The sequence below is a fragment of the Astatotilapia calliptera genome, chromosome 22 (assembly GCF_964374335.1).
Source record: "Astatotilapia calliptera chromosome 22, fAstCal68.1, whole genome shotgun sequence".
Taxonomy (NCBI): Eukaryota; Metazoa; Chordata; class Actinopteri; order Cichliformes; family Cichlidae; genus Astatotilapia; species Astatotilapia calliptera.
Window position 1 is genome coordinate 9,653,672 of NC_137442.1, and position 13,696 is coordinate 9,667,367.

At 42.7% G+C, this 13,696-nt stretch overlaps 1 protein-coding gene across 4 annotated transcripts in view; it reads right to left on the reverse strand.

The window, feature by feature from the left end:
• Positions 1–13,696, reverse strand: part of hivep1 (HIVEP zinc finger 1) — a 67,234-nt gene that overhangs the window by 25,318 nt on the left and 28,220 nt on the right. Inside the window, exon 1 of one of the 4 annotated variants that reach the window (XM_026156780.2) lies at positions 1,031–1,171. The exons of the other annotated variants lie outside the window; for them this stretch is intronic. Within the exon in view, the coding sequence (XP_026012565.2) occupies positions 1,031–1,034 (4 nt within the window). The 5' untranslated portion in view covers positions 1,035–1,171. Of the gene's footprint in view, positions 1–1,030; positions 1,172–13,696 lie in introns of those variants that run through there. 4 annotated transcript variants of the gene reach the window in all.

The following is a 13,696-nucleotide window of genomic DNA, read 5'->3' on the forward strand; positions in this document are numbered from 1 at the left end:
ATAAAATGAAAGAATATTTTGATGATGTTGTGACAGTAAGAAAATGAATACCTCTCACACATCTGGACAGTAAATCTGAAGCTGAAGTGAGCAGGTAGTTATCTTAGTATGAGGTTAATTCTAATTATAGTGGGAAAAACAAGCTGGAAATAATTGTTAGTTCCACACAGGACCAGTATCGTCCTCTCCAAATCATGCTGGTACAGTCAGCAGTAAATAATAAATGGACTGGTACTTATAAAGTGCTTTTCTACTCTCACTGAGCACTTTTTAACTACAATTCAGCCATTCTTACAAACACAAACATTACTGTGATGAATGCAATGAGGAAAACTTGGGTTCAGTGTACTGGGGTTGAACCGCCTCTTATCCTCACTAAAGCTATATTGTATTTGCAGCCAGCAGAGGCTCTAGGACGTTACTGGTCCTGCAGAGGAAGAATGAGCAGCAGTCTGTTTTTCTTTGTTTTGCGATGGCTTGTTTTTACGGTGGATAATGTGTGATAATGTGGTGCGATAATGCGGATTCACTTCGTTTCCTTCTGTTTTCGCTCTTTATGCTAAGCCAAGCATCTGCCGGTTCGAGGTGTATATGCTTACTACGCACGCACACCTGTCAGAAATAAAGTAAATAAGCATATTCGCCAACTATACCTCCAAGCGGCAACAGGAAGCTAAATGAGGCTTATGAATAACCAAACTAAATGCACAAAGGTGCAAGCACGTTATAGCCATCACAGTGTGCGGTCAACATTTACTTAACAGATGACAAGAAATCCACAGAATATTTTTTAACCACTTTAAAAAGACGTCACCTCCAGTTTGCAGAATCTGTGGTGCAGGGTTTTCACTATTTTTTGACTAAAGGCAAAACAATGATGAGGAGGGGGAGAAAAGCCAAAATAATAGCAAACGTGTCAGATAAATACTTGGTTTCATTCGGCATAAATGCAAAACAGTTAAGCGCAGATTAGAAATGACATATTTACATTTCAAAGTTAAGAAAAAGTGAAACTTCATCACAGACTTACACATCAATCTGTTGCTGTGTTTCCTGCAATCCTGCACAGAGTGTGGCACATCAAACCAGATGGCAGCGCTGCTTCCCGTCACAGCAACATCCAAAGATAAAAACAACTTTCAAACACACTCTGGATCCCTCAGGCTCGACTGCCCCGATGCCCAACTTTGGCTGATTACTGAGGCGCCGTGAATGAGTGACAGCTCACTGACTGCTTCCTGTCTATGCCGTTCGCTTTGACAACTCAGACTTGAGGAAAAGGTGTCCCACAAGCCTTCGCCGACCCCCCCCCCCCACAAAAGCTAAACTTCACACCTCTGACCTCAGAGGGTAAACAGGAAACGCTGCCGAGAATCCCCGAGAGCGTGACGAGTGGGTTCTTTCACGGGACAAAAACTCACTTCTTTGCTGGACGCTGCTGATGTGAACTCCTTTTGTTCAGGAGACAGAAGGAGACTCTGCAGAGAACAACAAGTGCATACTTAAGTCTGTGTCAACACAAGCAGTCACAAGCCTGCGTTTCCGTCCTATCAGCTGTGGCTGCGCAGCAGCACGGGGCGTTGCCTGCGGTTTCCTCAGAATAATGTGACGAGGAGGGGAATTCCTGTAAGGCCCAGGGAGAGGGGGGGAGGAGGAAGGGAGGGCCCGGCCAAACAGAGCAACAGTGCAGGCCGGCTGACGTCACTAAAACCGGCTTTGGCACCCTCCAGGGGATCCTTCTCTCGGCCTCCCTCCCTCTCTCTGTTTGTCTCGGAGGAATTTAAAGCGTCCTGCCAACTGCTGGTTGCCTAACAGCTCACTCACGGGCTAAAGAAGACTGAGGTGTTTACCAGAGGACTTTGCTTTTATCCCCCCCCTTTTTTTGTTTTTTAAACATCACAGCCTTAGTCTTTCAGTTCCTTTTTGACAATGAGGCTGCACGTTAGTCTGAGGTGTTTTTTTTTCCTTTTCACATTAAAAAGCATATCATTCACACACCACTGTTCATTTTCATATCGACATCAACACACTGAGGGAAACTTTTGAAGTGTTTAATCCTAAATTTCATTTGAAGCAGTATTACATGAGTCTTAAATTGAGCTTTTTTCCCATCTGAGGACACCATGGTTTTGATTTTTTGTGCAGAGACTGCTTCTGCTTTTACGCACACGTTATTCAGGAAATACTTAGTGTGTATGCATTTGATGATATTTAACAAAGATCCTAATACATTATTCTCTTCAGACATAAAAAAAAAAAAAACAAGCTGTCTAATGTGTGTTTTTAACATTACATATGCCAATATTTTTGTGTTTTGGATACAGGACTTTATATTGTTTCAAGGTTTCCAGGATAAGCCAAAGTAAACAATCGAATTAAAAGGAAATGAATCAACAATGTGTGCATTTTTAAGCAACTTCTGGTTTCAGCTTCTCAAATGTTATGACAGATACACCAATTTTGTAAATACGAAACTAAATCTAAACTAATCAGCTCAAATAGTCGACTGGCCTCTGAAATTCATGCTGGTATGTTCACGTATGAGCACAGAGAAACTTTCCATCTTCTGCCATCATGAGTTATTGAAGTCAAGTGATGGTTTTTGAAGGGATATGGGTTAGACTTTTTTTTCCTAATGTGATTTTGAAATGATTGATGGTCAGTTTCCCTCTTTGGAGAGCAGAGTCAAATGCGATTTTCTTTCATTTGCCTGAAGTGTCCCAGCTATAAATACAGCCTCCTCTACTTTGCCTTAAACAACAGCAAACCGCTGCCGCTCTCAGAGGCACCCAGCGGCAATTTTGTTTTTCTTTTCAACTCCAAAATTTAAAAAAAAAGAGACATTCAAGGCTGAGTGTGGGCGAAAAACAAAAAACAAGATTCTGGAAATGGCCGTGAAAACTGCAGAATCTTGTGAGGATTTTTTAAGTCAACAACAAATTGTGTTGCTCAGTTGAAGCTCCCCAAAGGCGGAGCAAAGCTGACTTGACGGACACTGAGGGGGTGAGATAAAGCTGCAAGGTCGCAGTGAGAAACAGCCTGCAGGTCGCTGTGGGAGGGCTCACTCCGAGCTTTTAAAGTGACCAGAGTCAATAGTTAAAAGGAGGGGATTCACCCCGCTCACAGCAGGCAGACTTCCAACAAGTGCTTGGCCTCCTGCGTTACATAAACGCGATGAGCCGGGCAGTTAAATGACAAAAGTGTTTCCCTAAGTGACGCCAGCCTGCACATTTAACCTCACTGTACTGTGGTCTGGTTGGGAAAAAAGAGGAAGCTCCCTCTGCTTTATTTTTGTATTAGTCATTATGGGGAATTCTCAGGGTTTTACAGTTTGGCCGCAAAAGAGGTTCAGAAAATCAGATAAATATTTATCCAGGCCAGGGACAACATGCAGCGTGACCAAGCACTTTTTGCAGTGTCATTGCCGGGGTAAAGAAGATAAACAGTTCACAGGCAAAAACTCCAGGATCAACACGGCACACTGTAATTAGGCCGGCCAAAGCTGCAGCATAAAAAGTTGGTGTTGGCATGTTAAAAGCAAAAATAAGCAGTGACTCACTTTTGACGGCCAAGCGCCCAAACTCCTCTGTCTTTAAAACTGACCTAAAGAGGGATCACTGTGTGTTTTTGTGTGTGAGTGGAGCAGTGGAGGACACTGCGCCTCATCTCTGTGGGAACATCTGAGTTAATGACAGCCGAGCTGGTGATAATGCAGCACAGCCTGAATGAAGTAATCCAGCTACTAACCTCTAATACTGTCCCTGTGTGTGTGTGTGCTGGCTGTCCATTAGCTTTAAGATATCTACAAACACTCGCACAATCAGGGTTACCACAGCCATTCAGCTCAATACAGCCACGAATTCAACTGCCAAAAAGTCTCCAATCCATGCTGCATACAAGCAGTCGCCCACGCTGACCCTTCATACTCCAAATACCAAACTGAAACCAATCAAAAACCACGTGAGCAGGGCAGTCACAGAGCTGGGAGGCTTTTCTTCTCTCTGGCTTTTTCTGTTTGGGGAGTTCACGTTGAAAATTTCTTCTCTTGGCTTCATCTTCGAATTTTAAATGCATACCGTCGCGATCAGAAATCTTTTCAGCCGAGCACAAAAACCACGTTCACACACTCTCATCGGAAACGAGCAGATTTTTGGCAAAAGGGTCAAAATCCGCTGTATATACTTATATTTTATGCTACTTTCATTTCACCACACCACACTATGCAGCCAAATATTGTGTTTTGCTCTCAAAGAAAAACATAGATAACATTAAGATTATACTACCAATACCAGTGAACTTATCTTGGTTGAGATGTCAGATTAGTGGTTTTTATTTCCACTAAACAGATATTTGTCTTTTCTTTTTCATGATTCATATTTTCAGATATTTCAGAGTAAACAGTAAAATGTAAAATCCAAAACAGCGACCTCCATTACACCTACTGCTCAGTTCATCCACTGTCTGAAACAAGTCTACTTTCTCACGATTGGCTGCCCCTCATAAACAAGGGGGTTTGAACTGCAGGTGGGTGTGGCCTCTGTGCTCACAGTCAGTCCTGTGTGCCTGAGATGACCGTATTAGTGTATAGTGTATGAAGCTGTGTTACAATGTGTTCGGAAAAATGCCAAAAACGTCAAGGAATAAATTTAAAACTAGAGACCTAAGTGGTTTCCGGAATTTACAGAAATGAGCAACACAGACACGTGCTAACAAACCTCGTAAAAGATTTGAAAACATTCCTGAAACTGACTGATCAAGGACTGTGGAGGACGTTCATATAGCCAAAATAATGAGGCTTTTGGCCCCGCCCACTTGCTATTCAAACCTTCTGTTTTACAAATAGTTATTTTTCATACAGTAGATAAAGTAAGGGACTGCATGAGGAAAAACTGAACTGCACATCATGCAAAGCTGCTCTAGTAGCATCCAAGACTATAAATGCAGAGGGTGGAAATGCCCATAATAGATCCTCTTGGCTTTGCAACGATTAATTTGACTGCTTTGAAACTAAGTATATTTGCTGAAAATACTACAAAAACATGATTCGGCTGATTGAGTACATCTTCCACCCCTCTGCTGAGGCTGATCTTTGAGGAAATGTAGAAAAACTTCTGAACACACATTTATAACTCAGAGGCTTTGACGCAATCGTGGTCCCAATCAGAGGAATCTAACGCGATTCAGGCCAATAAGTTTCATCCAGCTGGCAGCTGTTGCTCTCGTATCTCTGAATCTAATCACAGTGCCATCTTCGCTACAGGAGGAGAGACTATTACAGCCGCCAAGCCTTCTAGGAAAAGAGACAAGTCTTAATTAGATCTGGAGCTTATGGGGCTGAGTACAGTGAGAGGCAGAGAGCAACAAAAGCCAGCGAGCGCGTGCAGGAAACCGGGATCTGACAGTATGCAAGGTCATTGATCATGTTACAGAACAGCAGCAGGATCCTGCTCAGGCTCGGCTTCTGAATCCAGGCTTCTTCTCACCTATTCGCCTCTTTTTGTCTCCCCCCCTCCTTCCTGCTGCGCATACTGAAAAACAAGCCTCGTCTCTCAACCATCACACCCTCCTCCACCCGCTGCCTCCCACTGCTGCCCTCAGGGGAGGAGCTGAGATGTTAATGAGGGCTGTTGTGATGTGGAAACACGGGGCATGTTAATGGCATGAAAATCCATTATGATTTAATTTAAACAAATCTCCTCTCGACTGTAGGATGAAGGCTGCTGTTGTTTCAGTTTGAACCCGGTGTGCGGCTGAAAGGTTTAATCAATTAGTCGATCTGTGATTGTTTAGGCTGAGTGGAAATGCCAGACATTTACTTTGCTTGTCGTTTTCTCTTTTACATTATTGGCGTTTGGAGATTTACAGACATCGTGTAGAGCTGTGGGAACTTTCACTTTGTTACTATTATTATTTTGACATTTTATGAAGTGATAACAACTGTCAGGTTAAATATTAGTTGTAGCCCAACTAATTTTTTATATTTGCTGCTGTGTACACAAATTATTTGGTGGATTATGTTGCTTAATCCTCCTGAAACCAACAAATCTTCAAGTCTAAAATGCTGCATATATCATATGTAAATATCTGCATATTTACAATAAATCAATTCTTCTGAGGTCCTTTCAGGACTTTTTTCTAATATTTTGATAGTTTTAAATTTGAAAGAAATGCAGGAAAGCCATGTGGAGTAAACATTTATACATAAATATGTTCATTCAGATTTTTGGCATAAACATGGTGGTTTGAGATATTTTCATTATTCAAAATAAATCCACTGCAAGAAAATAATTTTGAAAAACCAGAGGCTGAAGAAGCTGAGCTTTCCCATAACCCATTTCAAACGCCTTACTCTCAGTTTATGGCACACGTTTCATAATCGTACATGAAACCAACATGTCACAGCAAGTTTCTGTGATCTTTGACTGACTCGCGACTTCTAGAGAAAGCAGCACAAAACCATTTAACAAGAAGCCACTTGATAAAGACTACGAAGGCTTTCTCGAGCCAAAGCTTTTTGAAAACATATTCAGTGACGACACCACAGCTGCAGTCTTTTTACATACCGAGAAGTGTGCTTGTTCCTTACAGAGTGCCATCGGCTCGCTCGGAGAGACCGGTGGCCGGCGCTGTAGACTCCCACAGGGCTTTCCTGCAGCTGCTCTGCGGCTCTCTCTGGTTTCTCTATCTGCAGATGCCGCCAGACAACCATCTGCTTTTATAGCTCATTTAGCACATACACGTTCTTGCATATACGGGGTTGGTGCTGAATGTAAACACAGAGGGACATGTCTCAACAGAGGCCACAACAAACAGCCCTGTGTATGTCAACCAGCGAAACAAATCAAATCAAAACTATTTAACCATTTAAAAATCTAAAAAAACAAACGAACAAACACTCGCCGGACACTTTATCGAGTCGGCTCAAACCAGTTTTCTTGAACATGACAATGAGTTCACCGTACTTTCAGAACTGTCGTATTTCCTCACGGCACCGATTCAGCAAGGTGCTGGAAACAATGCTCAGAGATTTGAGGCCATATTGACACAATAGCATCGCACAGATGCGGCAGATTGGATGGCTGCACATGATGTCAATCTCCCATTGCACCACACTCCAAAGGTGCTGTACTGGATTAAGATCTGGTGACTGTGGAGGACATTTGAGTACAGTGAGCTCATTGTCATGTTCAAGAAACCAGTTTGAGCTTCATGACAAGGGGTGTGACATGGTCAACAACAATACTCCGACAGAGGGCCCAAGGTGTGCCAAGAATATTGTACATATACAATATATTGTATATGTACAATATATTGTATATGTACAATACAATACATATCTCCTGCATACATAATGCTTGGTTTCAACTTCAGCAGGTTGTCTCAACCACATCTACGTGCATAAATGCATTGGGTCGCGTCCATGCGATTAGATGTTTGCTTTAACAAGCATTTGAGCAAGTGTACCTCACAATGTGGCTGGTGATTTTTTCACAGAAACTAAATGAAGGTCTGAAAGGCCCAAAAACGTCTGTGTGAGATGATATCATCTTGGTATCATCAAATCTTCAATCAGTTGGTAGTTTTTGCTCAACATGTTGATATATATGTTTTAAAAACAAACAAACAAGCAAAAACAGGGCTCCATAAGATATTTTCAATGATTTGTCAAACAAGTCTGAAAGATTTTCAGAGATAAAAATGCCACATTAAGGCACATTAAACTAGGACAATGTCTGTTAATCAGCTAACTGAATGATCGCCAGCATTATTTTAGGTAAGCTGTGGTTGTCTGACTGACACCACTGCTGCTGCTTCTCCCTCTCTGATGTTGATATCGCTGCCCACCTCCACCTCCGCCCCTTTCACTGTTTTCTGAGCGTTTCCTCTGCCATTGGCAGTAGGCAGGAGGTAATGTTACATAATCCAAGCGAAAGAGACATGGCGTTCCCTCACTGTCTTTTTATCTTCCTCCTCCTCGTCTCATTCTCAGTCCTCAAATTTACCACCTTGTCCTCCCATCCTCCTCCCTGTTTGTATCACTACCACCACCGGCATCATCTTCTCCGCTTCTTGCCCACTCCTCTGTCTTTTATTGCCATCGACTTCAAATATAATAATTCTTTCACAATCAATCCAAGTAAATTGAATGATATTTGTGAGAAAGCTGCAGAAAAACTCCTGAACCTACAATTCCAACCTACAACACATCCACTTTGCTCCGATGTAAGGCAAGTAAGAAAAAGCAGCAAATTCTCACATTTAGGAACCATCAGCAATTACCAGAACAGCTCGAAATCACAGTTCAGTCGTCGAATTGATTAATGAACCAATCCAGTCAGCTATACCTCAATTTGGGTTTGCAATAGAAGTTTAATTCATAAAGTAAAGAAGCTTCTGGAGAGTTTCTTTATTGAGATTGAGTCCAAATATGATTGGCAGCAAGCGAGTTTCTCACTAAAGAAGTCTTCAAAAAAAAAAAAAAAAAAAGTCCAGATAGTGCCGTAAAAACCGAGTTAGGATGCAGTTTGCTTCAGCCTAAACCAACTCTGCTTGGTGTAGGCGATGGTGTTGCTCAAGAAGGTTAATTTCACCAAACTGTTAGCTGCCATACAGCTGACAATCTCACACACACACACACACACACACACACACACACACACCCCTCCAACAGCTAATCTTCAGAAAAGTTCAGAGTTATTGTGACCAATAATATCAGTAAACCTCTTATTTCCAGCATTAATGGACATTTAACAGCCTTTTATCAGTGGTCATCACTCCCATACTCACATAGACATCCCCAGTAAGTAGACTTCAGCAGCCAGTAGCCTGAATCCAGTAAATTTCAGCCAACAGACTTCGCACACTGACCTTTTGGCCTCTTGCTAGAAGAGCGCTGCCCCTACTCTGTCTTTCACATTTGCCCAAATGCCACAGCTCTGCAGCATCTGTTCACTAGAAAAGCTCCTCCTTGGTGGTTATTGGGTTTAGGTTTATGTGGCTGAACTCAAATTGTGTGTTTGTGAAAGTAACTTGTTGCAAATGTGTAAACTTAGCTCCTGTTCTCTCGTGTTGTTTAAATCCCCACAGAAAAAGGCAGTGGGAGCTCAGCAGGAATTATCTGCCATACATTTCTAAGCTTTTTTTCTCCTGTTTTGTGTCCAACCAGGGAGCACGAGTTTATGTTTGATCCTGCAGCTCCTGTAGTGGCACTACTCTTTCTTTATTTCTAGAAAGAGTAGTGCTTTTTTTCACGTTTTGGGCTTGGAGTCCCCGATGTGTATCCACTTCCTTTTTGTTCATTTTTCATTTCTTTATTTGTATTTTTTGCTTTTCACTTTATACATGAATAGGAAGTCATTTGACTCAAGCGAAAGAATGATCAGTAGTTTTGATTTGAGGTTTGAGCGTGTACTCAAATTAAAGGTCATAACATCTCGGTCATAAGACCTACCTGGTATTTCCAGGTTGTCTACATGACCTAGGTTACTTTCTGTTTATTTATGATATTGTGGTATAATAGTAGCTAAATAAGAATGATTTCTTTGCATATATGTGTGGTATACAACCAATAATTAGGTTTTATTGACAACATTGATGATAATATTCAATTAATTTCAAAAGGTGAGCCAACTATCAGCATTGTATTTCTCCAAGCATCCATTGAGCGTGAAGCAAAAAAATCAAATCAAATACACAAGAAAAGTTTATGCCAGTTTATATCCACTGCTGTAAAACAGTCTTTGCCATCAAACCACCGAAGAAAAAGATCACGCAACAAGATGGTAGCTTCAAAACACCACAGGTGAAACAAACCTAATGTACTAAGTGGACCTTTAAGACACAGCGTCAAGTAAATCATCATTTATTTTGATTATTTCCATATTGGCGGACACACATAGCGAGCGAGTGTGGTAAACAGGAAACCGTCCGGCACCGGAGTATTGACCCGTGTGCTTCAGGGAGAGCTAACGAGATGATGCACGTAATAAAATTACTGCAGAAAAAGGCAAAAGGGGGGAAACCTTGCAAATAAACAGATCTCCAAGTAACTCTTAAACACTCTGGTAGCATAACAGGTATTTCTATTCTTGCATGAAGCTGCTCAGCGGGGGAAGGAGAGGAGCTCTGTGATGATGTCATACTGTGTGGAAGAAGAAGAAGAAGAAGAAGAAGCCAAAAGTGTCTAAGTTCAGCTTCACTCTATCTCTGGACGAGCTGTTGCGTAACGCCTCCAAGCTCATCTCCGACTGCAGCTCACAAGCTTACGCTCTCCTCTAGCTCATGTTGTGCGTCAGCTGCTGCTGTCCGGCCACCGAGGCCGAACTCGTTGCCCCAGACGAGCGCTGGAGTGTCTGAGCTGGGTTGCTGGTGGGGATTTTAGTGAGTTAAACCCCTTAACCGAAGTCGTCGTAACTTAGATCATATTTCAGTCAATGCTGATAAAGTTTTGAAACTATCAGACACTCAGTTTCTTTTAATTTAACCATCGAAGGAAAAAAAGACAGAGAGAGAGAGAGCTGAAATTATTTGCCGCTTCAGAGCATTTGAAAATTTGAGCTCCTCAAATGTGATGACTTTCTGATTTAATTCAGCATTTTTATGCATCATTTCCATGCAGCACTTGTTGCACTTGTGAAGGCAACAGCTAATCTTGAGCTCTGGGGAGGTTATGGAGAATATCTTCTGCTATTTTCTGGCATTATGTCAAGAAAATAATGAGCAGATTATGAGCTACTGGCAGAATTTTTGAAAACACAAGAAAACAGGTGAATCTTAATAAATGTTAAACTCGTTTTCCCAACACATCAGGATGAAACAATGCTAGAACAAAAGGGAGACAAACTAAGGAATAATTACAAACTTCTACAAAAACCTGTGGTTAGATGAGCAAATGAGTAGGAAGGTACAGACAGAAACAAGCAGACAATGAAGCAGCCCACACTGAAACAAAAGCCTGCAGCGAGGAATAAAATACAAACTGATCAGCACAAAGACAAGCTCTTGCAGCGGCTGCACAATACCTGATAGGAGGGAAGAAGAGTACCAAAGAAAGTCGAGACTTTCTCAGAGAGCAGCTGGCTGCTCCCGCTTGGTTTTCCCTCCTGGAGTCAGACACGCTTACGGGGAAACACCTGACATTTCCGACCCAGACGGCAGACACTTTCCCAACCAAAACCCGCTGACATTCCTCTGTGCTCTCTCCGTCTCCCAGAGAGAAGAAGAGAAAAGAAAAGCACAAGACTGAATCGGCACTGCAGAGCGGAAAGCCGAGCGTCTGGCTGCCGTCTGTCCTCACACACTAACGCACAGCTGTGTCTCTGTGCTTTCACTTCTCACTTCTGCCTGGTTTCTCTACTGTCAGTGTAGCAACCACGCTTCTTTCTCCTCCCTGCCTGGCTTCGTGTTCCTCCCCCCTATCCTCTCCTCCCTCTTCGCTCTCCTTCCTTTCTTTTTTTTTTCTAATCCCTACTCTAAATCTGGGAAAGCCCTCACTGCCTGAGAACTGACTTCCCCGAGCTGTGTATCAGTGCTCTCTTCCTGCAAGAAAAACCCCCCCAAAACAAACAAAAAAACAAAGCAGGATGGGAGCTCTATAAACACCACAGGTCCCTAATTCCCCTAGGCTCACATATACACACACAGTCCACATCAGATTATCCGCTAACCTACATTGGGCATTCAACCTCCCACACCCCCGTAGAGGCTATAAATACCCGTCTATCTGCTCTGTGCATTGATCTGATCTGTGCAGACGACTGTAGGGACTAATGAAGACGCTGAAACACAAATGTCTGCGGGATGTGTGATGAACATTTTCAGTCTGAACCGTGCGCAGCTCTGCCACCATGTAAACATTGCGAGATGTCTTTTCAGAGGGATAGAATTTTGTGAAATGCATCGATCAGTTACAACATCAAAATTGCAGACACGTGAACAACACTGAGCTTTCATTACAATGCCTGGCATCTCTGTGGTTGTTACGTTGAAACACGCATGCCCATCTAAACATCGTTTCCGACAGAGCACACCCTCCGTGGACTTGGCAACGGTCCCCAAAGGAAGAAAAATGCGCAAACTGCTCTAAAAAAAGCTTAAACTGGCCACCAAAACCAATACGTCCCAACATGATTGGGAGCGAGCCACTGCGTCTCCAGACCTGACCGATCCAATGCCAATGGCCAGAAACCACAGAACACATCCACTTTTCACACATTTCAAAGGCATCTAAAAATCCAAAGTAGTCAGTTTCAAATACTAAAAACATATATGCAATACTCCTATAGACTGACTTTAACCTCTGCCATTAAAATGTGTTTTCTGAGTGTTACTTTTTTGATCATCCATCCATCCTACCTCCTCCAGGGTCGCTGGAGGGACTGGAGCCTCCAGCTCTCACAGGGCGAGAGGCGGGGTACCCGCCTAAACTGGAGCCACCAGTTTACTGCAGGGATAACACAGAGAGGACCATTCACATGGAGACTCCGCAAAGTTTCGTGTTCTACAATTACAAGGATATAAATCTTTTTATAAACTTTAAAAGAGACTAGCTAGCAGTTAACCCCACTTGTCATGTCTCTACATACAAAGACTGCTCGAGATTTCCACTCTCTATCATTAGAACAGATTAGATAAGGGGCAGGTGCTTTGTAGTTCATGTGGCAGTTGATATGTTAGCTTAGCGTACCAAACCACCTTAGATGGGGCTAACAGTAGAAACAAGCCATATAATATTTTTGGTATTTGACTAAGTAGCCTCCTGGAGGCTGGGTAGACCCAGAACACGCTGGACAAATTAAGTCTCATGTCTCGTTTCAGTCAAGTTTAACAAAAACCCCACATAGGATATCTAGATGAGCAGTAGAAAATGCAGTGATTGAAGTCAATGGTACTGCAACTTCTACAAAAAGTTAGATTAGAAGCAGCTATGAACCAAATTGAGGGTTAATGTTTTGGAAGGATTTTTTTAACTAATTATTTCAGCACCACAGAAGCTTTCTTTCATCACTCACCCCCAGGAATAAGCTTCTCTCCTCTGAACACCTGTACTCGCTGCCTGAGACTCATAGTTAGTCATTCTGTGCACATGGAAAATAAAGCCTTGGTACAGTAATAAACAATACCTGCATTTCATTTCACGAGGCACACCTGAACTAAAGCCTGAGTCACACATCGAGGCCCTCCAGCACCGCACACAACTTCTCATCCCTCTCACAGAGTTTCACATGGCACCAGCTAAAAAGGGGTTTGGGGGTGGGAGCAGATTTGCTTAAATCATCCTGAAAGCAAGGTCTAAAAATACAACCAATCAAGCTTTTCCTCCAGCTTTTCCTCAGTGAGCGCCCTAACGAGGAGGAGGGAAGTCGGGGATCATCGTGGTTTAGAATTCCCGAGAGACTCTTGAACCCGAGAGGCATCGGGAGCTCCGAAATCTCCCCTCCACTGCCAACATCTCTCCCCATGGCAACAGCAGCTAAAGGAAGAGATGGCCCATGTTACGCAAGAGGAAGAAGCTTTTCCAGTAGGCAGAACCCCTTCCTCCTCCTCCTCACCCTCCTACACATATTTTCACAGCCTCCTTATTAACCGTTTTTACATTTATCCCCATTGCTCTCCTAACCAGACATCTTTCTCCCTCGCACTTTCACACGCTGAACTCTGGCACGCTGCCATCCACGCCGTTCCCTTCCCTATTATC